Below are 27,741 nucleotides of genomic sequence, written 5' to 3'. Positions count from 1 at the left end.
GGGGGACGGCGTGGGGGAGTGGCTCTGTCCTGGTAGCTTGAAGTCACATGGAGGGAGATTTTTAAATGTTAACAAGTGGGCTTCCCTGGTGGCGCAGTGGTTGAGAGTCTGCCTGCTGATGCAGGGGACACAGGTTTGTGCCCTGGTCTGGGAAGATCCCACATGCCGCGGAGCAGCTAGGCCCGTGAGCCATGGCCGCTGAGCCTGCGCGTCCGGAGCCTGTGCTCCGCAATGGGAGAGGCCACAGCAGTGAGAGGCCCGCGTACCGCAAAAAAAATAAAAAAATAAAAAATAAATGTTAACAAGTGATTTTCTTTAAAAATAATATATATATATATATTTTTTCATATATATATATATATACACATATATACATATATATATATATATGAAAACCTCTCTTACCTTAAAATGTTCTTTTCAGTCTTTCTTTTGGTCTCCAAGCTATTACTTTACATCATAAGTAAATACTGTATCACACCTTCCACCTGACACTGGAATCCAGATGAACATAACACCAAGGGGGTGCCAAGAGAACCTGTTGGTAGCCTCTTTTTCTTTTACATTTTTTATGCTCACAGTAAATGATCATATTGTGCAAAGGCAGAGGTAGTAGGATTTGGTTGGCACAGCTGTACTTGGGCACCTGATTCAGGAAAATGGAGAATGAATGCCATGCCAAAGCAGTTGCCTCCCAATGTGGCAGAAGTAGTCCCCTTACCCAACTCCCACGACATCATTCTGTATCACATGGCTTAAAGACCTGGCCCAGATCCATCCACGTCCTCACTTGCCTCCTAGTAAATGAGGCACTTCCTGGAAACTGTACAGGGGGATAGGAACTAATTGTTCATTTGCATGTGGCTTAGAAGCTGTTGAGGCTGTTATGTGTACACACTTGTGCCTAGGAAATCAATTTACAACTATATTTACTGTGTTTAGATTTCTACAAGTTTTGTTCATCACGGAAAATTCCAAGCGGTTTATCTAACACCTTTCTCCGAACTAATTTATGATGTTAAGCCACTTCATAATCACTTGGTCCTCAAAGGGATAAAAACAATACAAATAAGACGTGCATAGGTTCAAGATGGCGGAGTAGAAGGACGTGTGCTCACTCCCTCTTGCGAGAGCACCAGAATCACAGCTAACTGCTGAGGAATCATCAACAGGAAGACACTGGAACTCACCAAAAAAGATACCCCACATCCGAAAACAAAGGAGACACTGCAATGAGACAGTAGGAGGGGCGCAATCACAATAAAATCAAATCCCATAGCTGCTGGGTGGGTGACTCACATACTGGAGAACAATTTTACCACAGAAGTCCACCCAATGGAGTGAAGGTTCTGAGCCCCACGTCAGGCTTCCCAACCTGGGGGTCTAGCAACGGGAGGAGGAATTCCGAGAGAATCAGACTTTGAAGGCCAGCGGAATTTGATTGCAGGACTTCAACAGGACTGGGGGAAACAGAGTCTCCACTCTTGGAGGGCACACACAAAGTAGTGTGTGCATCAGCACCCAGGGGAAGGAGCAGTGACCCCATAGGAGACTGAACCAGACCTACCTGCTAGTGTTGGAGGGTATCCTGCAGAGGTGGGGGGTGGCTGTGTCTCACCGTGAGGACAAGGACACTGGCAGCAGAAGTTCTGGGAAGTACTCCTAGGTGAGAGCCCTCCCAGAGTCCACCATTAGCTCCACCAAGAGCTGAGTAGGCTCCAGTGCTGGTTTGTCTCAGGCCAAACCGACAGGGAGGGAACCCAGCCCCATCCATCAGCAGACAAGCATACTAAAGTTTTACTGAGCTCTGCCCACCAGAGCAACACCCAGCTCTACCCATCACCAATCCCTCCCATCAGGAAGCTTGCACAAGCCTCTTACATAGCCTCATCCACCAGAGGACAGACAGCAGAAGCAAAAAGAACTACAATCCTGCAGCCTGTGGAAGGAAAACCACATTCACAGAAAGACAGACAGGATAAAAAGTCAGAGGGCTATGTACCAGATGAAGGAACAAGATAAAACCCCAGAAAAACAACTGAATGAAGTGGAGATAGGCAACCTTCCAGAAAAAGAATTCAGAAAAATGATACTGAAGATGATAAGGACCTCAGAAAAAGAATGGAGGCAAGATTGAGAGGAAGCAAGAAATGTTTCATAAAGACCCAGAAGAATTAAAGAACAAACAGAGATCAACAATACAATAACTGAAATGAAAAATACACTACAAGGAGTCAATAGCAGAATAACTGAGGCAAAAGAACGGATAAGTGACCTGAAAAACAGAATGGTGGAATTCACTACTAAGGAACAGAATAAAGAAAAAAGAATAAAAAGGAATGAAGACAGCCTAAGAGACCTCTGGGACAACATTAAACACAACAACATTCGAATTATAGGGGTCCCAGGAGAAGAGAGAGAGAAAGGACCTGAGAAAATATTTGAAGAGATTATAGTCAAAAACTTCCCTAACATGGGAAAGGAAATAGCCACCCAAGTCCAGGAAGCACAGAGAGTCCCAGGCAGGATAAACCCAAGGAGAAACACACCAAGACACATAGTAATCAAATTGCCAACAATTAAAGACAAAGAAAAATTATTGGAAGCAATGAGGCGAAAATGGCAAATAACATACAAGGGAACTCCCATAAGGTTAACAGCTGATTTCTCAGCAGAAACTCTACAAGCCAGAAGGGAGTGGCACAGTATATTTAAAGTGATGAAAGGGAAAAACCTACAACCAAGATTACTCTACCCAGCAAGGATCTCATTCAGATTCGATGGAGAAATCAAAAGCTTTACAGACAAGCAAAAGCTAAGAGAATTCAGCACCAACCAAACCAGCTCTACAACAAATGTTAAAGGAACTTCTCTAAGTGGGAAACACAAGAGAAGTAAAGGACCTACAAAAACAAACCCATAACAGTTAAGACAACGGTAATAGGAACATACATATCAATAATTACCTTAAACCTGACTGGAATAAATGCTCTAACCATAAGACACAGGCTTGCTGAATGGATACGAAAACAAGACCCATATATATGCTGTCTACAAGAGACCCACTTCAGACCTAGGGCCACATACAGACTGAAAGTGAGGGGATGGAAAAAGATATTCCATGCAAATGGAAACCAAAAGGAAGGTGGAGTAGCAATACTCATATCAGATAAAACAGACTTTAAAATAAAGAATGTTACAAGAGACAAGGAAGGACACTACCTTGGATGATCAAGGGATCAATCCAAGAAGAAGACATAACAATTATAAATATATATGCACCCAACACATAGGAGCACCTCAATACATAAGGCAACTGCTAACAGCTATAAAAGAGGAAATCGACAGTAACACAAAAATAGTGGGGGACTTTAACACCTCACTTACACCAATGGACAGATCATCCAGACAGAAAATTAATAAGGAAACACAAGCTTTAAATGACAAAATAGACCAGATAGATCTAATTGATATTTATAGGACATTCTATCCAAAAACAGCAGATTACACTTTCTTCTCAAGTGCACAAGAAACATTCTCCAGGATAGATCACATCTTGGGTCACAAATCAAGCTTCGGTAAATTTAAGAATATTGAAATCATATCAAGCATCTTTTCCAACCACAATGCTATGAGATTAGAAATCAACTACATGGGAAAAAATGTAAAAAACACAAACACATGGAGGCTAAACAATACGTTACTAAATAACCAAGAGATCACTGAAGAAATCAAAGAGGAAATCAAAAAATACCTAGAGACAAATGACAACGAAAACACGGCAATCCAAAACCTATGGGATGCAGCAAAAGCAGTTCTAAGAGGGAAGTTTATAGCAATACAAGCCTACCTCAAGAAACAAGAAAAATCTCAAATTTTGAAATCTCAAAATCAAAATATCTCAAAACTTACACCTAAAGGAACTAGAGAAAGAAGAACAAACAGAACCCAAAGTTAGCAGAAGGAAAGAAATCATAAAGACCTGAGCAGAAATAAATGAAATAGAAACAAAGAAAGCAATAGCAAACATCAATAAAACTAAAAGCTGGTTCTTTGAGAAGTTAAACAAAACTGATAAACTATTAGCCAGACTCATCAGAAAAAGAGGGAGAGGACTCAAATCAATAAAACCAGAGGGCTTCCCTGGTGGTGCAGTGGTTGAGAGTCCGCCTGCCAATGCAGGGGACACAGGTTCGTGCCCTGGTCCAGGAAGGTCCCACATGCCGCGGAGCGGCTGGGCCCGTGAGCCATGGCCGCTGAGCCTGCAAATCCAGAGCCTGTGCTCCACAATGGGAGAGGCCACAACAGTGAGGCCCACGTACCACAAAAAAACAAACAAACAAAAAAACTAGAAATGAAAAAGAAGTTACAATGGACATCGCAAAAATACAAAGCATTCTAGGAGACTACTACAAGCAACTCTATGCCAATAAAATGGACAACCTGGAAGAAATGGACAAATTCTTAGAAAGGTATAAACTTCCAAGACTGAACCAGGAAGAAATAGAAAATATGAAAAGTCGAATCACAAGTAATGAAATTGAAACTGTGATTAAAAATCTTTCAACAAACAAAAGTCCAGGACCAGATGTCTTCACAGGTGAATGCTATGAAACATTTAGAGAAGAGCTAACACCCAACCTTCTCAAACTCTTCCAAAAAATTGCAGAGGAAGGAACACTTCCAAACTCATTCTATGAGGCCACCATCACCCTGATACCAACACCAGACAAAGATACTACAAGAAAAGAAAATTACAGACCAATATCACTGATGAATATAGATGCAAAAATCCTCAACAAAATACTAGCAAACAGAATCCAACAACACATTAAAAGGATCAAACACCATGATCAAGTGGGATTTACCCCAGGAATGCAAGGATTCTTCAATATATGCAAATCAATCAATGTGATACACCATATTAACAAATTGAAGAATAAAAACCATATGATCATCTCAATAGATGCAGAAAAAGCTTTTGACAAAATTCAACACCGATTTATGATAAAAACTCTCCAGAAAGTGGGCATAGAGGGAACCTACCTCAACATAATAAAGGCCATATATGACAAACCCCCAGCAAACATCATTCTCAATGGTGAAAAACTGAAAGCATTTCCTCTAAGATCAGGAACGAGACAAGGATGTCCACTCTCACCACTATTATTCAACATAGTTTTGAAGTTCTAGCCACGGCAATCAGAGAAGAAAAAGTAATCCAAACTGGAAAAGAGGACGTAAAACTGTCACTGTTTGCAAATGACATGATACTACACATAGAGAATCCTAAAGATGCCACCAGAAAACTACTAGAGCTAATCAATGAATCTGATAAAGTTACAGGATGAAAAATTAATGCACAGAAATCTCTTGCATTCCTATACGTTAACAACGAAAGATCAGAAAGAAAAATTAAGGATACAATCCCATTCACCATTCCAACAAAAAGAATAAAATACCTAGGAATAAACCTACCTAAGGAGGTAAAAGACCTGTACTCAGAAAACTATGAGACACTGATGAAAGAAATCAAAGATGACACAAACAGATGGAGAGATATACCATGCTCTTCGATTGGAAGAATCAATATTGTGAAAATGACTCTACTACCCAAGGCAATCTACAGATTCAGTGCAATCCCTATCAAATTACCAATGGCATTTCTTACAGAACTAGAACAAAAAATCTTAAAATTTGTATGGAGTCACAAAAGACCCCAAATAGCCAAAGCACTTTTTTATTTTTAACTTTCTTTTTTTTAAAAATAAATTTATTTATTTATTGGCTGCGCTGGGTCTTCGTTGCTGTGCGCGGGCTTTCTCTAGTTGCAGTGAGTGGGGACTACTCTTTGTTGTGGTGTGCGGGCTTCTCTTGTTCTGGAGCACAGGCTCTAGGCACGTGGGCTGCAATAGTTGTGGGGCGCAGGCTCAGTAGTTGTGGCTCATGGGCTCTAGAGCACAGGCTCAGTAGTTGTGGCACACAGGCTTATTGCTCCATGGCATGTGGGATCTTCCTGGACCAGGGCTTGAACCCATGTCCCCTACACTGGCAGGCGAATTCTTAACCACTGCATCACCAGGGAAGTCTCACCAAAGCAGTCCTGAAGGAAAAAAATGGAGCTGGAGGAATCAGACTCCCTGACTTCAGACTATACTACAAAGCTACAGTAATCAAGAAAATATGGTACTGGTACAAAAACAGAAATATAGATCAATGGAACAGGATAGAAAGCCCAGAGATAAATCCACGCACCTATGGTCAACTAATCTATGACAAAGGAGGCAAAAATATACAATGGAGAAAAGACAGCCTCTTCAGTAAGTGGTGCCTGGAAAACTGGACAGCTACATGTAAAAGAGTGAATTTAGAACACTCCCTAAAACCATACACAAAAATAAATTCAAAATGGATTCATGACCTAAATGTAAGACCGGACACTATAACTCTTAGAGGAAAGCATAGGAAGAACACTCTTTGACATAAATCGCAGCAAGATCTTTTTTGCTCCACCTCCTAGAGTAATGGAAATAAAAACAAAAATAAACAAATGGGACCTAATGAAACTTAAAAGCTTTTGCAAAGCAAAGGAAACTACGAACAAGACAAAAAGACAACCCTCAGAATGGGAAAAAATATTTGCTAACGAATCAACTGACAAAGAATTTATCTCCAAAATATATAAACCGCTCATGCAGCTCAATATTAAAGAAACAAACAACCCAATGCAAAAATGGGCAGAAGACCTAAATAGACACCTCTCCAAAGAAGACATACAGATGGCCAAGAAGCACATGAAAAGCTGCTCAACATCACTAAGTATTAGAGAAATGTAAATCAAAACTACAATGAGGTATCACCTCACACTGGTTAGAATGGGCATCATCAGAAACACATGAAAAGCTGCTCAACATCACTAATTATTAGAGAAATGCAAATCAAAACTACAATGAGGTATCATCTCACACCAGTTAGAATGCGCATCATCAGAAAATCTACAAACAACAAATGCTGGAGAGGGTGTGGAGAAAAGGGAACCCTCTTGCACTGTTCGTGGGAATGTAAATTGATATGGCCACTATGGAGAAGAGTATGGAGGTTCCTTAAAAAACGAAAAACAGAACTACCATACGACCCAGCAATCCCACTCCTGGACATATACCGAGAGAAAACCATAATTCAAAAAGACACATGCACCCCAATGTTCATTGCAGCACTATTTACAATATCCAGGTCATGGAAGCAACCTAAATGCCCATTGACAGACGAATGGATAAAGAAGATGTGGCACATATATACAATGGAATATTACTCAGCCATAAAAAGGAACGAAAGTGGGTTATTTGTAGAGATGTGGATGGACCTAGAGACTGTCATACAGAGTGAAGTAAGTCAGAAAGAGAAAAACAAAAATCGTATATTAACGCATATATGTGGAACCTAGAAAAATGGTATAGATGTACTGGTTTGCAGGGCAGAAATAGAGACACAGATGCAGAGAACAAACGTATGGACACCAAGGGGGGAAAGCGGTGGTGATGGTGGTGGTGGTGTGATGAATTGGGAGATTGGGATTGATATGTACATACTGATGTGTATAAAATGGATAACTAATAAGAACCTGCTGTATAAAAAAAAATTAAATTAAAAAATTAAAAAAAAACACGCATGATAATATAAGCTTGGTCGAATACTGTTCTTTAAATCATTGGATACACGTGATTCCATTACTCTAAAGCCTGGGGTCATGGTTTACTGTGGGGACTGAGATGCTGGCAGTATGCAAAATTATCTGCATGCCCAAACAGTTTTATTAGACTGTCCTAAAATCCTAGGCCCATTGCTTGGAAGATTAGTCAGGACCTAGAACCAAAAGCACTTAATGCACCCGTATAAGGAGACCATTACTTCCTTTGTCTTCATATTTAAATATATTATTTAAAAAAAATAAGTATGATAATAAAAAGTCATTCCAGGGAATTCCCTGGTTGTCCAGTGGTTAGGACTCGGTGCCTTCACTGCCATGGCCAGGGTTCAATTCCTGGCTGGGGAACTAAGATCCCACAAGCCACATGGCCAAAAAAAAAAAAAAAGGTCATTCCATTTTATTACTTTAAATTATTAGGGCTAACTTTTTGGCAGCTTCACTCAGTGATTATTCTAGAGTGGGAGGTACCCTATAGCTATATCAACTATTTTTTTTGAGGTGTGGTTGATCGACAATATTATATTCAACTAGTTTTAAATTTAAAAAGAATATCCTGATCATAAATGCAAAAAACTTGCTCTTTTCTCACTCTATTCACATGCAGTTGCCCTCTATCAACCCAAGTTCCCTCTTTGTTCACTCATACAACATTTTTAAAATACTGTTAAACAACATTGTAAAACAGCTATACTCCAATAAAAATTAATTTAAAAAATTTAAAAAAGGAAGTTTAGTGAGAAACAAGCTGGTCTGCCATCGCTAGGTCAAACTACTTCCATGTAGTTTTAACATTTTAAGAAAATTTAACTAAAGATTTTTGTAATCAAATTTGATTGTTTAGAGGAAATTAATTTCTTAAATACCTATATTAATTTATTAATCAGAAAATCAAATTATTGTTATCTTGAAACAGCTATTAGTTTCATGAATAGAATAACAAGATTAAGTTGTCTTTAAAGACTTGTGGAAAAAAGTTTCAATGTTCGTATTCAATGTTCGTTTACACTAAATTTTAAATTCAGTGTAAAAAAAATTTTTTTAAATACTGTTAAGCATCTCCTATGTGTTGGGAACTGTGTCGGGTGATGAGGATACAAAGATGAAAAGGTAATTCACTACCTTCGAGAACCTTAGTATCTAACAAAAAAATTCAAAGATTCATTGATTCAACGTTTAGTTACTGATTGCCTTCTATGTAACAGGCAATTTTGTAGCAGGGGGAATGCAGTGGTAAGTAAAACAGAAAAAGCCCCTTCTTTGTGGAATTACATTCTGTGGGGGGCAATAAAAATCGTCTAGGAGTGGGACTTCCCTGGTGGCACAGTGGTTAAGAATCCGCCTGCCAGTGCAGGGGACACGGGTTCTGAACCCTGGTCTAGGAAGATCCCACCTGCCGCGGAGTAACTAAGCCTGTGTGCCACAACTACTGAAGCCCGCGCGCCTACAGCCCATGCTCTGCAACAAGAGAAGCCACCACAATGAGAAGCCCTCGTACAGCAACAAAGACCCAATGCAGTCAAAAACAAATAAATTAAAAAAAAATTTTTTTAATCGTCTAGGAGTGATGAATGCTGTGAAGAAGAGGCAAGCTGGATAAGAGGACAGAGAGAGACAGATGAGCCACCCACTCGAGACAGGGTAATCTGGGGAGGGTCCTTGAACAGAGATCTGAATGAATATTTGGGCCAGGAAAATTACAAGCAGAGGGAAGAGCCAAGTCAGAGGCCAGAAGGTGGCAATATATTAGAGCAACTGCAAGGAAGGAGGCGTGGCTGGAGGGGAGTAAGCAAGGACCTGTGTGCACATGGGCGAGGGGGTCATGGAGAGCCCCGTGGGTCATGGTAAGGACTCTGAATGTTACTCTAAACATGATGGGAAGCCACTGAGGGCTGAGAGCAGGGAAGTGATATGAAGTTGATTGACGTTTTTAAAGGATGTTGCAAAAAGACTATGGATGGGCAGGCATGGACCAGGGAGACTTAGGAAGTGATTTCAGTAGTGTATCAAGAGAGGACAGTGGCTTGGACCAGAATGGTAATGAAGAGGGAGGCATAAGCGGTCAGATTCTGAAATTTTTTCTGAGGAGAGTCTCTAAAAAAAATAATCCCTGCTTGGACTATCGCTGCTAATATTACAAAAGGAAAAAAACATTTCCTCAGCACTTACACTTGCCTTCATCTTATTTGGTCTTCAGAATATTATAAGGAAAGTACTTATCATCATCTTAAAGATGAAGAAACTGAGTCTTAGAAAAGAAACTGCCCAAGGTCACAGAGGGGGAAGCCAAGCCATGTATCTAAATGGGGAAGCCAAGCCATGTATCTAGAACTGTCTAATTTCAATGGACACAGTTCAGAACTCTCCTCTGCTGTGCTGTATTCTTTCCTTTTATGATAAAATATCATTTCCATGTGAGTTTACAGAACTGTTTATCTTACAAGCGGGTTCACACCAGTGATCCCTCCTGCAGCCATTACCTTAGTAAGTTGTCCTTGGCATGCTATGACTCTACAATGCATGTTCTTGATGGACTGAAATGCAATTACTGTCAGGGAAAGAGGACTGTTCAGTGGACCACTCTTTTTTAAGTTGAAATTGAGCACTTAGGTTTAAAAATTGTCATCAAGACTTCTGAGCGATACTCTACTGCCTTTTAAAAAGTAGAACTAGCAGAAGAAAAACATTCACAAGTTTAAGTCAGTGAGAAAAATAAGTATTTTATGTAATTAAATGACAATGAAAACTTTAAATGGAGGAGAACTTATATATATATTTACAGTTGACTCAGAAGCCAAACAATGCTACAAGCTGCAAAAGTTTAGGATCTTCAATGTTCTTACTGTGTTTTTCATAGAATTAACTAATTTGGGCAATGCTTTTTGATAAAAATATTAAGCTATAAATTATCCTTTCTAAGCTATAAATTATCATTTCAAGGATGACACTTTTCTAGCTCAAAGTTTTAAATGGCATGCCTGCCTTTTCGTCTTATGATACTGTGGCTTAGATACTGTGAGGTAATAATCACTGCACTATAAAGACTGAAATGTCATTAACATCATGTGAGAATATGTGACTCTGTACCCAGAGACCTCATTATCCTATTATTTATTATCCTGAATCCCATTGTTGCAGCTGAACAGGGAAGCAGAAGTCACCATTGCCTGAAATTCAGTGTAGTTAGTAATCAAAAGAGTTGGTTTAAGCAGGAAGCCATCAAAAATTATATGGATTTGGGGGGCGAGGGATAAATTAGGAGTTTGGGATGAACAGATACACACTAATATATATAAAATAGATAAATAACAAGGACCTACTGTATAGCACAAGGAACTATATTTAATATCTTATAATAATAACCTATAATGGAAAAGAATATGAAAAATAGAGATATAGGCGTATGTATAACTGAATCACTTTCACACAACATTGTAAATCAACTACACTTCAACTAAAAAAAGTAATAAAAAAATTATACGGATATGTACACACCACAAATATACAAATGTACAAACATTCATTTGCCTACGTGTTGATGTGGGCCAAGGCTGTTACATAAGTACGAGTCCACCGTATGTCCTCCTGGCATAAAAACCACATCTACTCTGAATCATCTCATTTCCAGTTTTGGTGTCTTTAAAGTGGATAGAGGGCTTCCCTGGTGGCGCAGTGGTTAAGAATCTGCCTGCCAATGCAGGGGACACAGGTTCGAGCCCTGGTCTGGGAAGATCCCACATGCAGCGGAACAACTAAGCCCGTAGGCCACAACTGCTGAGCCTGTGCTCTAGAGCCTGTGAGCCACAACTACTGAGCCTGTGCTCTAGAGCCCACAAGCCACAACTACTGAGTCCACATGCTGCAACTACTGAAGCCCACACGCCTAGAGCCCATGCTCCACAACAAGAGAAGCCACTGCAATGAGAAGCCTGTACACCGCAACAAAGAGTAGTCTCTGCTCGCCACAACTAGAGAAAGCCTGTGCACAGCAACGAAGACCCAATGCAGCCAAAAATAAATAACTAAAAAAAAAAAAAAAAAAAAGAATATGAGTGTGGCCCTGTAAAAATCTAAACTAATGCTTTGAGGTTGATTTTTATTTGTCCTTGGTTTTCACATCCTTGCATTAATGGTTTCATAATACAGAAACATCACACTATGTTATTCCAACTTGCTAAATTTGGTGGCTGTTTGAATCCCCATGCTTCTAATTTAATTTTATGATAGGAAACATCCATTTGCCTAAAAAATAAATTCATATAAAAAGTTAATGCCAAGTTTAGAGATGTTACCTTTGGGAGAAACTGGGTAAAAAAATACATGGGATCTTTCTGTATTATTTTTTTATAACTGCATGTAAATCTATAATTATCTTAAAATTAAAAGATTAATTTTTTTAAAGTGTGGCAGGAGAAGTCTTATTTCCACCCTTTTTTTCCATCAGCTAGGGTCTTGCTGACCATGGCCACCTCCCTCCATCATACACAGATAAACCATTTTTATTAGTTTCTTCATGCAAGCAAATACAGATACACATTATTCCCCTCCCCAATGGTAGTATATTTTGTTTGCATCTTGCTTTTTTCCATGTAACAATGTAATGAAATTCTAAAGAGAGTATTCTATGTAAAAAGAGCTTTCGTTTGAGATATTCTTGGGTAAATCATTTATTAAGCCAGTCCTCTACTGATGGACATTTGTATTGTTTCCAACCTTTTGTTATTAAAAGCCGTGCTATGAATATACTTTAGATATTGTATTTGTGTCATTTTGATAAATAATGCCCAAGTCCCTCCGTAGAGATCGAATCACTTTACATTCCCACCAGCAGTGTACAGGAGCCTGTTGCCCCAAAGTCTCACCAATAGAATGTGCTATCAAACTTTTGGGTTTCCGCCAAGCCAGTAGATGAAAAGTGAGTTGTTTTGTTTTGTTTTGTTTTGTTTTCAGCCGGGCTGCGCAGCTTATGGGATTTCAGTTCCCCAACCAGGGATCGAACCCAGGCCCTCGGCAGTGAGCGCCTGGAGTCCTAACCACTGGACCACCAGGGAATTCCCAAAAGTGAGTTTTAATTTGAATTTTTATTCCATTCATGAGATTGAGCATATTTTCATGTGTCTAAGAGCTATAGGCCCACTTGTCCCAAATACTGAGGAGTAACAATGTTATCAGAAAATATCTGATAAGAAAGCTGAATTTGATTGTCCTACTGCAAAGGGGTTCTTCCACAGTTCTGGATCTTATTTAAAATGCAATGGCTAGTGGTGATCATTTTAGTGTACAAAGATACTGAATCACTATGTTGTATACCAGGAACTAACAAAGTGTTGTAGGTCAATTAAACTTCCAGAACAAACAGAAAAAGATCAGATTTGTGGTTACCAGAGGTGGGGGTGGGGAGAGGGGACGTTACATGAAGGTATCCAAAAGGTACCAACTTCCAGCTGCAAGACAAGGAAGTGCTAGGGATGTCACGTACAACATGAGTAACGTAATGAACACTGCCGTATGTTAAGAGAGTGATTCTTAAGAGTTCTCATCATAAGGAAAAACTAGTTTCTTTTGCATTTATTTAGTTATTTCATTTTATTTTATTTTATTTTATTTATTTATTTTTTTTTTTTGCGGTACGCGGGCCTCTCGCTGTTGTGGCCTCTCCCGTTGCGGAGCACAGGCTCCGGACGCGCAGGCTCAGCGGCCATGCTCACAGGCCCAGCCGCTCCGCGGCATGTGGGATCTTCCCGGACCGGGGCACGAACCCGTGTCCCCTGCATCGGCAGGCGGACCCTCAACCACTGCGCCACCAGGGAAGCCCTACATTTATTTTGTATCTATATGAGATGATGGGTAGTCACTAAACTTATTGTGATGATCATTTCATGACGTGTGTAAGTCAATTCGTGATGCTGTACACCTTTAACGTATACAGTGCTGTATGTCAATTATAGCTCAATAAAACTGGAAGATAAATAAATAAACAAAATTGTAAAATGCAATGGCTCTTACTTAAAGTGTTCAGCGTTGTTAAAAAACATCAGAACATCAGATTGGCTGAACAATGCCTTCGCGTTAAAGGGTGCTCACCCTAAATATGTCCAGATCACTGACCAACCACCAGTGACTTTACCGAGCCTTCCCTAAAGGGCTCTGCCCTACCCTGGAGGGAAGAATAGCAATACTCACAGTTGAGCACCCAAGACATATTAATTCAACAAATATCGAGAGCCTTCATGGATGTTACATTCCAGCAAACGAAGACAGATGATCAGCATAATAAATAAGTAAATCATACAGTTTGTTAGAAGGTAATAGGTGCTATGGAGAACAAGACTGGATGGGGGTGTCAGGAGCACTAAGGTGCAGTGTTAAATAGGGCCATCAGAGCAGGCCTCACAGAGATAATTGAACAAAGAAGGAGGTAAGGAGGAACATTCTGGCATAGTAATAGCCAGTGCAGAGGCCAGGAGGAAGAGGTGTGCCTGACATGCTCAAGACCCAGGAAGGAGGTCAAGGAGTCTGGAGGGAAGTGGAGGGGCGGGCGGGTAAGGAAGAAGAGGAGGCATCAGAGCAGAGATGAGTTAGAGAAGTACGGTCTGGGCCAAACGGATAAATCTGGAGTTAATCCCATCACGTCCAGAAACTTGCCCTTCTAATCTTGCCCTTGCCCTGGCCTCAATGACTTAGTTTTCTAGGAGGCAGCAGAGGCAATCCAGTGCTCCAGCCACCCATGTAGGCAGACAGAGCAGACAACCTAAAGGCCCCAGGCACACTTAGGCAAGCAATCATGTGTTTGTAGGCTGAAGGCTCCCGGCAGCAAGGGAACAATCTCGTGCCTTCTTCTCCTGTTATTCCACTTTTTCCTGAAAGTTTCCTTTCCTTGCTAAATTTAAAACCTCTTCCTTGGAATGTCTGTGATTTGAGCATCTTACAAGTAGTTGGTCCTGTCAGCTCATTTCCCCATTTCTGAAAGTCTGGTAGCTCACCTGGAGGTGGTATTAATCACAACTACATCAGACACCTCTACAAAGACTCAAACCCTGCCTCTGATCGCCTAGCCAATGTGTACCAAATACTACCTGCCCCTGACCTTCAAACTGGCAACAAACACAGCTGCTATTTACTCAATAAAAAGCATTACCGGGAGTGAACTCTTGCTTTTAACATCAGTCTAAGAGGATCTATCCCACTTCAGATACAAGAGAAGCAAGACAATGGCACTTGGGACAGAGACGAGCCATGAGAAACCAAGCCGAGGTTTCTGCAGGGGCACCACGCCTGATGGGAAAGTTTCCTCGATGCATGGGACGCCTCATCTTGCGTGGGCAAAACCACCACCATTACTACAGATTTGGTTCTGTGTACTATTCTGCATATCACTTGCTTCCTTGCATCTTTAAACTGTAGTCCCCTCTTGCTTCACTTCGTTTCCCCTTTCTCGCCTACAAAAGAGATTATAGAGCATAGCTCACCAGGCAGAATGGCTGCAAAAAGAAGAGGCCCTACAACCTCTATAATCTCTACAATCCCTACAATAATTAAGCAGTAACCTTGGGTGTCACCAACTTTATAATGCCCTCACCAATCAATACAGACCCAGAGCGGTCACACCACTTGGATAAGGATGGATTCTTCAAATGTTTAAGGAACGCCATTACCACAGTCAAGGCGCAGAGCTGGGAGCCACACGAAGAGGATCCAGACGCATGTCCTGGGCACTGATAAAGTGACTCTCAAGAAAGGTAGAGGCCAGACGTCCCTGGTGGCGCAGTGGTTAAGAATCCCCCTGCCAATTCAGGAGACACGGGTTCGAGCCCTGGTTCGGGAAGATCCCACATGCCATGGAGCAACTAAGCCTGTGCGCCACAACTACCGAGCCTGCGCTCTAGAGCTTGTGAGCCACAACTACTGAGCCCGCACACCACAACAAAGAAGAGCCTCCGCTCGCCACGACTAGAGAAAGCCCATGCGCAGCCACGAAGACCCAATGCAGCCATAAATAAATAAATTTATTTTAAAAAAATTAAAGAAAGGTAGAGGCCAAAACTCATGAAAGACGAAATGGTATAATGACAACACAAGAGATGTCACCAACTGTTGACAATTTGAAGGCCCAGTACCCAGAGGGATCTTGGGAAGCTCCATCCAAGAGAGCTTAAAGCGTCTTCCAAACACCACTACCAAAGGTAGCATGGTGTTGCTTCTGGCATGGGAATGAATCTGGGTGTGAGTTCTGCTTCCACCATTTCTTAGCTGTGACATCAGTGTCACACTGATGAATTTCAACATCAGCTTAAACTTAGTTTCCTTGCAAGAAAAATGAGCCAGACAGCCACTTCACGAGGACGTTGGGAAGCAGGAGTGAAATACGTGAGCTGTTCTAGCGTACACCTGGATCTGCCTCTTACACATTCAATGAGTGGCATCCAACAGGATCCATCCTTGTTTCAATACCGCCAAAGCGTCTTCCAGAGATTCTGTCCCATACCCAGTCTCAAAGTTCTCCTGTGCATCCTCGATGGCTCCTGACGCCACTCTGCTCAGTGTTCGGGGTAAAATCAGAACTGCTCGGCTCCTACCCCCTGCCTCCCTGTACCTCCCAGGAGCGCCCCCTCCTGGTCGTCAGTGCTCCGTCTTTCTGCAAGACGCCCCAGCTGGGTCTGGACCCCTTCCCTCCGCATCAGCAGTGCTCTCCCGCGGTGCCTCTGCCCCGTCCCGCGTCCTGCCTCCCACCCGGCTGGCTCCTCACCTGATGTAGGGGAGGAAGGGGTTGATGTGCCCGGAGAGCACGGCGACCACGTAGGAGATGATGAAGGCGGCGGACGACCAGGTCACCAGGAGGAAGGGGATGAGGGCCATTCCCCTCAAGAAGCACAGCATCGCGCCGCCACCAGGAGGGCGCTGCGCTCTGCGGGCCCGGAACGGGGGGCTGCTCTGTGCTGCTGGGAGGCGGGGGCCGCGCACGTGCCGACCCACGGCGCGGCGGCCACGGCGCGAACAGCCACGGGCGGCCGGGAGGGAGGCTCCGCGACGGCTGGGCAGGCCCGGCCCCGGAGGTAGGGGAAGCGCGGAGAGCGGAGAGAGGCGGCGGGCTGCGAGGAGGCGGCGCGGGGGTGGGTGGGGCGCGGGCGGCCCGGGCTTGTTGCGAAACGAGTGAAGTCACAAAGCGGCGGCTCCGCCGACTTGCAGGCGCGCGGCGACCTCCCCGCGAACGCGACGCCGGGGCTGCGGGACCGCGGGGCGGGGGGCGGAGGGGGGGGACCGGCTCCTTTCGCTTTTGGTTCGGCCTCCGGGCGGGGGCAGCGGCGGGAATGCCCGCCCAGACGGTCCCAGCCCGCCCTTGCCCTTGCCCTTGCGCAACTCCGGGGAAACGCATCAACGCCTCCCGGCCCCTCTTTCCCTCGGGGTTTCCGGGGTGCCGGGCCTCGAACCCCGACGGCTTCCTCTCCGTGGTCCCGCCGCCCGCCCGTGGTGACATCCACCCCATCCCGCTGCACTGCGACGGCTGCTGCTGGCCCTGCTGCAGGGGTCCGGGCAGAAGTGTTCGGTGACGTTCGCCAGGACACGGGGCACGGATGCGGCACCCACGTGGATGGTGTCCACCTGAAAACCGAGGGGAGTGTATAGGCGGGTGTTTGCGAGGGCCGGGGGCCGAGCCTGGACGGCCCCGGTGCTGCCCACAGTGCTGCTTCCCCCCTACCCCGCCCCAATCCCCCTTCCACCCCGCACAGCGGACTCTTCTTTCCTAGAAGTTAGGTTTCTCTTTCTCTCATGGATCAGGGTTAGCCCAGGCTTGGAGCCTGGTGAGTAATGGGGACTTGATACATTTCAAACCCTGTGAAAGGGATTCGTGTTCTGAAGGCGCTGGCGGGCACAGTGATTTTGAGATACAGTTTAGGGATTCTGAGCCCAAGGTATGTGAGGTCACTGGTCATTGGTAACCAAACGTGGGTTTGTTTTAGCCACCTTAACATTTCTTGAGTGTCCTGTCCTCCTGCTGGAGGACAGGATACAAAGATTAAATAGTTTCATGGGGTCTAGGAGACTGACATGTCAAAATAAAATACATTGTATGGAATATTAAATAAATATGAGATTTAAAAAAAAATAGAGCTGAGAGGCTGGGGCCAGTGCTCGCATGAAGAGCCAGGTACGTGTTCCTGACAGATAGTAGAGGTTTTTAAAGTAAATCATTGCTCTTCAGGCAAAGAAAGGTGAGACTACCATTCCAGTCCAAGGAAACAGCAGGAGAAAATGCACAGATGGTGAATTGCCTGTTTTTCTGGACCTAGAGAAGTACCCTAGCGGACTTCCATGGCGGTCCAGTGGTTAGGACTCCAGGCTTCCACTGCACGGGGCACGGGTTCCATCCCTGGCCCGGGAGGATCCCACATGGCCGGTGGCCAAACTGAATAAATAAACCATTAAAAAAAAAAAAAAAAAAAAGAAGCGCGCTAGTGTAAGGCAGGGAATGGAGAGGTGGGCAAAGAGGCCACGTCACCTGAGCCCTGCTAAGAATCTTATTTGTTTGAACGTATGGACACCAAGGGGGGAAAGTGGCGGGTGTGTGGTGGTGGTAGTGGATGAACTGGGAGACTGGGATTAACATATATACACTAATATGTATAAAATGGATAACTAATAAGAACCTGCTGTATAAAAAGATAAATAAAATAAAAAATTTTTAAAAAGACTAAAAATGTACAAAAAAAAAGAACCTTATTTGTTTGGTTTTGGTTTTGGTAGTGAGGAAACAGGAACATGGACAGACTTGTATTTCAGGAAATCACTGAGCCTGTGGGGAAGTGACCACCATATCCAATAACACAGAAGCTTTTAATTAAGCTTTTGAAAAAAATCACAAAAGTTGCCATCCTTAGTTATCCACTGTAGGTCTCTACTTAGGTTTCTGCATTCTGAAAACCCACCAACTTCCCTTGCTTGCTTTTCCCTGTCCCCTCCTGCTTCCCCTTTCCTACTCTACAACTGATCTGATTTAAAAAACCCTCCCTGAGGCAGAGGAATTACGACATCAAATGGAATTCACCTGATCATTTTATCTTTCTGTTGCTTATGTAAGTCCCTTAATCCAACTGGCTAATCACTTTTAACACAAACATACAGGAGTTGTCTGACTATAAAGGCAGAAAGAATAAAATAAGTATGGATACATATATATATATATTTAATATAGGTATATAAGTGTAACTAACTGCATACACATAAATATGGTGTCAAGCAGCCCTAAGGAGCACAGCGCTGCTTTCCTTTCAAAAAGCTTCTGATACCGTAGATCTTTTTTTTTTTTCAAGCAAGGGATACTTTATTTTATTTATTTTATTTTTGTCTGCGTTGGGTCTTTGTTGCTGCGCAGGCTTCTTATTGCGGTGGCTTCTCTTGTTGTGGAGCATAGGCTCTAGGCACGTGGGCTTCAGTACTTGTGGCACACGGGCTCAGTACTTATGGCTCGTGGGCTCTAGAGAGCAGGTTCAGTAGTTGCGCACGGGCTTAGTTGCTCCACAGCATGTGGGATCTTCCTGGACCAGGGCTCGAACCCGTGTCCCCTGCATTGGCAGGGGGATTCTTAACCACTGTGCCACAAGGGAAGCCCCTTTTTTTTTTCTTTTAAATATTTATTTGGCTGCGCCGGGTCTTAGTCTTTAGTGATGGCATGCAAACTCTTAGTTGTGGCATGTGGGATCTAGTTCCCTGACCAGGGATTGAGCCCAGGCTCATTGGGAGCCCGGAGCCTTAGCCACTGAACCACCAGGGAAGTCCCAATACTGTAGATCTTATGACACCCACTGCTTGGAACAGTAAAGTTTATATGGTAAGAAATGCAAAAATCCCAAAAAACAACCTTACTGGTGAAGGAAACCAGATTATGTCACCCCCAAATATGCCTCTTTGACATACTGTTTTGAGCCGAAGGCAATTAGGAGCAGCGAAAACAGGAAAAGCTCTCTCTACCCTCCTCCTTTCTGCCTAAAGACAAAATATAAATTGCCTTTGCTGGAGGTTCTAGACTGTTAGCCCAGAGATGACACCAAACAAATCTCACTGTTAATTTCCCCCAAATTACATTTCCACAGTTTCCCGCCCTTGGAAGCCTTAAAACGCTTTCCTTTGTCCCGTCATTTCTATACAAATTTATTTTTTCTTTGTTAAAATGCTATATACACCCAAGTTCTAGCCATCCCTTTGAGTTACTCATCCCTGAGTTTCTCCCGTGCATTTGAGATATACATATTAATAAACTTCTGTTCATTTTTCTGTTTTTTGTTGACAGAGACCCAAGCTGAGGACCCAGAAGAGTAGAAGAAAAGAAATTTTTTTTCTTTCTCTACACTGGGTAACTTTAAGATGTATAATATAATAAATATTGTGCATCTCCCTTTGAAATGATTCTGACTTTCTGTCAAAGGAAGTCACACTGTCTCAAAAGTAAGGGTCTCAGTGGACTGTCCTTTTGAGGATGAAGTCATTCTTCCTTGATGATCATCATTTATTGAAAGATAGTGATGGGCTTCCCTGGTGGTACAGTGGTTGAGAGTCCGCCTGCCGATGCAGGGGACGCAGGTTCGTGCCCCGGTCCGGGAGGGTCCCACATGCCGCAGAGCGGCTGGGCCCATGAGCCATGGCCGCTGAGCCTGTGCATCCGGAGCCTGTGCTCCGCAGCGGGAGGGACCACAACAGTGAGAGGCCCGCGTACCGCAAAAAACAAAAAAAAGAAAGAAAGAAAGGTAGTGTTGTTCTGATCTAAATAATCCTCACACCAAAGCTCAGGTATCATCCCCTTCTCATGGATGAGGAGACTGAAGCTCAAGGTCATGCAGCTAATGAACAGAGGTGCAGAATTTGAATCCAGGTCTATCTGACTCAAAAGCCTGTAACCTTAATAACCATTGTAAGGACTGTCTCACTCTTCTAATTCCTCAAACTCCAGAATTACAGAAGGAAACTCCTTAAAATATATAGTTATCTAGGACTTCCCTGGTGGCATAGTGGTTAAGAATCCGCCTGCCAATGCCGGGGACATGGGTTCAAGCCCTGGTCCAGGAAGATCCCACATGCCGTGGAGCAACTAAGCCAGTGCGCCACAACTACTGAGCCTGCGCTCTAGAGCCTGTGAGCCACAACTACTGAGCCCACATGCCACAACTACTGAAGCCCGTGCACCTAGAGCCTGCACTCTGCAACAAGAGAAGCCACCGCAATGAGAAGCCCACGCACCGCAACGAAGAGTAGCCCCCGCCCACCGCAACTAGACTGTACACAGCAATGAAGACCCAACACAGCCAAAAATAAAATAAATAAATAAAAACAAATAAATAATATATATATAGTTATTATTAAATTTTTGTATATGTATATTTATGCATGGATATATTATGCATTTTGAAAAACTTACCCAATATATAATAACAACTGAGAAGCATCCATAATTCCCTGACAATAAGTCAACTTTCTCAATTTTCTAATTTCTGTTTGGCTTTTTCTCATAGGAATATTCAAAATCAAATCGTAGTTGCAAATTTGTAGCTTTTTTTTTTTTTTTTTTTTCTTTTTTTTTTGCGGTACGCGGGCCTCTCACTGTCGTGGCCTCTCCCATTGCGGAGCACAGGCTCCGGAGACGCAGGCTCAGCGGCCGTGGCTCACGGGCCCAGCCGCTCCACAGCATGTGGGATCCTCCCAGACCAGGGCACGAACCCGTGTCCCCTGCATCGGCAGGCGGACTCCCAACCACTGCGCCACCAGGGGAGCCCATAGCTTGATTATTTTTATGTATCAAATATCTATTCCATGTTGTTACAATCTTCAAGTTACCACTTTTACTCTGTATTCATCCATTGAATTAATGAACTATAATTTGTTTCACTGCCCCCAATGTTAAACACTTATGCTCATCCAGATAGTTCTCTATTTTAAATAACATTCTACAAACACTTCAATTTTTTCTGCTTTTCTTTTTCCTGTCCTTTTCACACATAGGATTGCTCTGTCAAAGGACAATACAAATATTTTAAAATCCCTGTTAACGTTCTAAATTATACAAAAGTACTGTACCAATTTCATTGCTTCGATAACCTCACTGTTGCAGTTTCATCATATATCACCTCCATTTCTGTATTCTTAGTGTTATCTACTACAGTAGCTATAAAACACTACTTGTGGTATTAACTTATACTTGCTTTCAGAGCTATAGCTCCTTTATTTCATTGTTGTGATAGATCACAAGTTACCCAGTGCAGCACCCATTTTCCCTTCCTCCTTAGTAATAAATTCCCAATTTAGAGTGGACACATTCTGCCCCATACAAAAGGATCAGATTTCTCGCCTTCCCTTGCAGCTAGGGGCAGCCATGTGATGGTTCAGACCTACAGCATGTAATAAGAATCCTTGGGCTTCCCTGTTGGCGCAGTGGTTGAGAGTCCGCCTGCCGATGCAGGGGACATGGGTTCATGCCCTGATCCGGGAAGATCCCACGTGTCACGGAGCGGCTGGGCCCGTGAGCCATGGCCGCTGAGCCTGCGCGTCCGGAGCCTGTGCTCCGCAATGGGAGAGGCCACGACAGTGAGAGGCCCACGTACAGCAAAAAAAAAAAAAAAAAAAAAAAAAAAGAATCCTTATGTGATATAAGAAGACTGCTTAAGGGAAAATGACTTGCAACATAATGGGATGGCAGGACTCCAGCAGCCATATTGGAGTATGAAGTCACCAAATTTGAGGAGAAAGGCTCTAAGTGAGGATGGTGGAACAAAAAGGTGGTGGCCTAGTCCCTACTGATCATGGAGCTGCTGGGGCAGCCCTGGATCACCTAGCTCTGGGCTTCCTTCATGTGAAAGAGTAATAAACTTCCATCTTACTTAAACACTATTATTTGGGTAGTTTTCAATACAGTTGACCCTTACGCCATCCCCCACCCCCAGTGGAAAATCTTATAACTTTATTAGTTGGTCCTCTGTATTCGTGGTTCTTCATCAGCAGATTCAACCAATCTTGGATCATGTAGTACTGCATCACATATATATTGAAAAAAAAAATCCGTGTATATGTGGACTGGTACAGTTCAAACTCATGTTTGTTCAAGGGTCAACCGTACTTCCTAAATTAGTTTTTTTATTGCATCCCTTTCATGATGTCTCTAAATCCCAGGTACCCAGTTGTTCAATGGGCCATATTCCTAGAAAATTGAGTATAAAGTCATTTTCCTAAATACCATCTTTAAAATACTATAATGAATGCTCTTGTAAATTATGCCATCATGTATCCCATCTGTAAATCTGGACGTGCATATGCTGAACTTGCTTAAGAGCCTTGCTTATTTCTTCTACCAGCTCATGATAATTTTACAAACTCAACCTGCCATCGTTTTGTTCCCCTCTTAAAGTGTGTTTTTACATCCCTGGAGTTCCCACTTTAATACACCACATTGTTATCCTGTATTGATTATTAGACATTGTACTTGAAGAATTACTTTTAGAAATAATTTGAGGTGTTGATGATATTTCTCCAGAGAGTATTTTGTTTACTTCATGTTGGCACTGGGGACGTTTGCTATTCACCATCATGCAGACCTTATTTCATGGCTCGAGGTTTTCTATGCCACGTCCCCCCTGCCCTGCACGCGCCCCACTCCAGATACCTTGAAGCCAGACCTGCAGTGTGTATGAGGGCTGGTTATTTCTTGCTCACCCTTACTTTGGACCCACAGCCCTGGTCTCCAAGGCTTAAATCCCTTACTTAGAAGATGGTTGAAAGCCCTTTTCAGTGGCCTTTCCTCACGGGCCGATGCCCTGCCCCTGACCAAATACAGTCCTAGAGCTGGGCTCACTCCTCTGGATTCTATTCTTTTCGGAGATCTTGGCCCAATAACTCCTCATCCTTTGGTTAAATCTGATGCTTTTAAGATGTTTTTATATTTCCCCAGATTTTTCAGTTGCCTGAATTTCCTAGTCCAACGTTGTTAGAAGCAGAAGCTGGGGCACTGCATTAGGTCCATTTCTTTTATGAAGATAAGTTGTCATGTTTTTGCAAAAGCAACTTTTTAAAATTCACAGTTCAGGAGCTTGGTCACTTGTCATTACTCAGCTCTTTAATTACCAGATAAGAGTACAAAAATTAGCACTGCTAATTCCATTTCCTTTACCATTCTTTACTTATTCTATGTATTTTGATTCACAGGCAATAAAAACCTCAATTATTTCTCTCTTCTAAAAGCTGCAGTATCCCCTCTCCGTGAATGTGGACTGAACTTAGTGACTTCTGAGGACTAGAGTATGGAAAGAGAAAAAAGGTATCTTTACAGAGGAGAAATCTGGCAGACAACACCTTAACCAGATCATCAAAGTTAGCATCGCCCGTAATAAACCGCTACTTTATATATTGATATAATAGGATATCATAATATGATGTGATGAGAAAGTACTTCACCTCTGTAGTATTTTCTCCAAAGCCATACCCCCCAGTCTAATTGTGAGAAAACAAGACAAACCCAAATTGAAGGTCATTCTATAAAATACCTGATTGGTACTTTCAAAAGTTTCAAGGTCATGAAAGACTGAGAAACTCTCACAGACTAGAGGGACAAAGGTAACATGATATCTAAACGCAGTGGGGTGTCCCAGATTGGATCCTGGAACAGAAAAGGGACCTTAATGGAAAAACTAGTGAAACCTAAATTAAGCCTATAGCTTAGTTAATGGTAATATGCCAATGTTAATTTCTTAGTTTTGACAAATGTACCATGGTTACATGGTACATGTTAATATTAGCGGAAACTGGGTCAAGGGTATATGGGAATTCTCTGCTCTACCTTTGCAACTTTTCTATAAATCTAAAATTAGTCCAAAATATTTATTAAAGTTGCAGTAAAATATTTACCAAAACTCAATAAGATCTCATATTTAAAATCGCATACTTCATTAGTCTCCTTTTGACAACCATATTACTTTTCTCAGTTATATTGTAGAAGCAGAGAATATACAGTATGCCTAGATGTTCCCCTAGAATGAAAGATTCCTGCTTCTTTTCCATTGTCTAGTTCTCGCTGGGAAGTGGTTCCTCAGGCAAGGACTTCCCTTCCTCCTGGCCGCATCAGGACTAGCTCTTGCCCATGGAGGTGGTGAGCCATTTCCCAGTATGGGCAGTGGGTATGCCTTCTTCACTTTCTTCTCCCATCAGCTGGCAGTATGCCAGCGCCCACGATGACCTTGGAAGCCACTTGTTATGGATAGAGACTGGATAGAGACCCTGAACAACTTTGTGAAGCAAAGAACTGCACCCAAACCCCAATCCCCAGCCATTGAGAAACACTGGTTTGGGTCTTTACAGAAATGAGATACTAAAGCCTTTGAGATTTCTGGGTTTATCTGCTACAGCAGCTCACGTTTCTCAACATATACATACACTTAACTTGCCTCTCCCACCTTGTTTAACTCATCTGAACGGGGTTGACTTCACGTGGTAACTCTAGATTCCCAGAGAAGGTCAGGCAGAGGTTAATAAACATTGCTATGAACAGCAAACACAGGAGAGCTAAAGTGAATAAAGATGATTGTAATTCAGTACATTTATTTATTTATTTATTTTAATGTGTGGGGTTTTTTCTTTTTTATAAATTTATTTATTTTATTTTATTTTTGGCTGCGTTGGGTCTTCGTTGCTGCACACGGGCTTTCTCTAGTTGCAGCGAGCCGGTGCTACTCTTCGTTGCGGTGCGTGGGCTTCTCATTGCAGTGGCTTCTCTTGTTGTGGAGCACGGGCTCTAGGCACGCGGGCTTCAGTAGTTGTGGCACGTGGGCTCAGTAGTTGTGGCTCGCAGGCTCTACAGCACAGGCTCAGTAGCTGTGGCTCATGGGCTTAGTTGCTCTGTGGCATGTGGGATCTTCCCGGACCAGGGCTCGAACCTGTGTCCCCTGTGTTGGCAGGCAGATTCTTAACCACTGCGCCACCAGGGAAGTCCCGTAATTCAGTATATTTAAAATCAAATCAAAATAGTATATTTTTCAATGAATGGCAGGGCCTCAGGACTCATCCCACCAAAGAGGATGTCACCATGCTTCTCCTTCCAAGAGTCTCTGGAACAGTCAAGGAAATTTATGTGAACGAATGTGTGTAACCATTGCTCTGAAAAGAAAAGGGCTCACGTACTAAAGTGTACCATCTCTTTAAAAAGCACCATCTGGGACTTCACGGGTGGTCCAGTGGGTAAGACTCTGCGCTCCCAGTGCAGGGGGCCGGGGTTTGATCCCTGGTCAGGGAACTAGATCCCACATGCATGCCATAACTCAGAGTTCGCATGCCGCAGCTAAGAAATCCGTATGCTGCAACGAAGATCCTGCGTGCTGCAACTACGACCCAGTGCAGCCAAAATAAATAAATAAAATTTAAAAAGCACCATGTATAATTTCTACTCTCCCTTTTACGATTCAGAAGAAACTTAAAATATGCTCGTAGGGGTAGGGGTTAAGTAGAATCTCTTTTCTATATTCCTGCTCTGGCAAAGGGGCGTTGTCATAATAGGGATGTCACAACTCCTGGTGTCAGTCACCTTTTGAGTGACCCAACCCGTGTGTGTGTGTGTGTGTGTGTTTATTACAGGGCAGGGATCCCTGAGCTGTGAATGGATTCTGGGCCCTGTTCCCAGGTATGGAGAGAAGTCACCTCTGTACACAAAGGCAGGAAACGTTACACAGTGAGCCAGATTTTTCTGGTGCCTAAGCTATACTCACTTGTACATAATTAACCTTTAAAGATATACTGTTTGTTTTCTTTAAATTGTTCATCTGGCACCCTTTCTTCAGGGTACTCTCCTAGAATACCTAGAAAGGGGATTCTTTCTGCTTCACTCACTGATCTATTCCCAGAGCTTGGAGCAGTGCTTTGACATAGGTGCTTAATAAATACTTGGTGAATGTATTCACCTCAGCAATGACCTTCTTCAGGAAGTCTTCTCTGTGCCACTCCCCTGTATCAGGAGGCATCCTGGGCTACTTCCGTTACATACTTCACAATGTAACTTTTCAGTCTACCCACTAAACTCAAAACTTTGTGAGCAGGAACTAAACCTCCTACATTTGTATCTCCAGTGCCAAGCACTATGTTTTGTGCTGGTCTCAGCCTATCAATAACCAATGAGGTTGGACCGGCCCTTGTGGTTATTATGATTGCAAGATGCCCTTCAGCAATAACCATCAGGAAACTTTGAAAAGATAAAGTGTTATTACTCATAAGACCTGGAAATCATATAGCACACCTGTGAGGTCTAAGGGAAAAGAGAGAGAGAGAAAGAGCATGCATGGGACTGGGTTCTCCTTTTACTGGGGTGGAATAGATTACTGCAATTTAATAAATATTTTGGAGTAATTTTAGATTTATACAAAAGTTGCAAAGATAGCACAGAGCAGGAATATAAATTGAAGGAAGAGAAAAAGATGAATAGTCCAAACGGTCAGTTATTAAAATCAATCAAGATCTCAAAAACAAAGGAGCTTGGCTCTTTATTTAGTCTGTGGCTGGTAGTATGTTTATTTGAGATGGCCATCTTCGGATGCCTTGGTGATCAAAGCTTAAGTCAGGGGACTTCCCTGGAGGTCCAGTGGTTAAGACTCCGCACTTCCACTGCAGGGGGCGAGGGTTCAATCCCTGGCTGGGGAACTAAGATCCCGCATGCTTCATGGCATGGCCAAAAAAAAAAGCCTGAGTCAGGCTGTTGCATTACAAAAAAGAAAAAAAAAACGGTCAGGGCTTATACTACACACTAGCACAAAATAAATGTTTATTGAAAAAATATGTACCAATGAATGCTTAATACTGATTTAATACTATTGCCTAGAGAATCTGGTCTTTATACAATCGTACATACCATCAGCACATTAGCATCTCCTAAGAGGCACTGTTAACCCCATATCACTGAGTACAGAAATCAGAAAGGCTCAGCAAAGGTTTAGAAATTCTGGCTACTCAAAGGGAGAGAAACCAGAGCACTTTGTGGGAGTGATACCTGTTCATTACAAGTTACTACAGGTTTGGGCAAT

The 27,741-nt window shown here is 42.8% G+C and overlaps 1 protein-coding gene across 1 annotated transcript in view; it reads right to left on the bottom strand.

The window, feature by feature from the left end:
* The window catches only part of DRAM1 (DNA damage regulated autophagy modulator 1), a 48,174-nt gene extending 31,451 nt beyond the window's left edge, over window positions 1-16,723 (bottom strand). Inside the window, exon 1 of the mRNA XM_082666131.1 lies at window positions 16,452-16,723. Coding sequence (XP_082522257.1) covers window positions 16,452-16,582 — 131 coding nt within the window. The 5' untranslated portion in view covers window positions 16,583-16,723. The remainder of the gene's footprint in view (window positions 1-16,451) is intronic.
* Window positions 16,724-27,741: the final 11,018 nt, after the last annotated feature.

This window comes from Grampus griseus, assembly GCF_964374135.1.
Source record: "Grampus griseus genome assembly, chromosome: 11".
NCBI lineage: Eukaryota > Metazoa > Chordata > Mammalia > Artiodactyla > Delphinidae > Grampus > Grampus griseus.
Note: the sequence above shows the minus strand (reverse complement) of the source record. Positions and strands in the feature narration are given on the sequence as shown.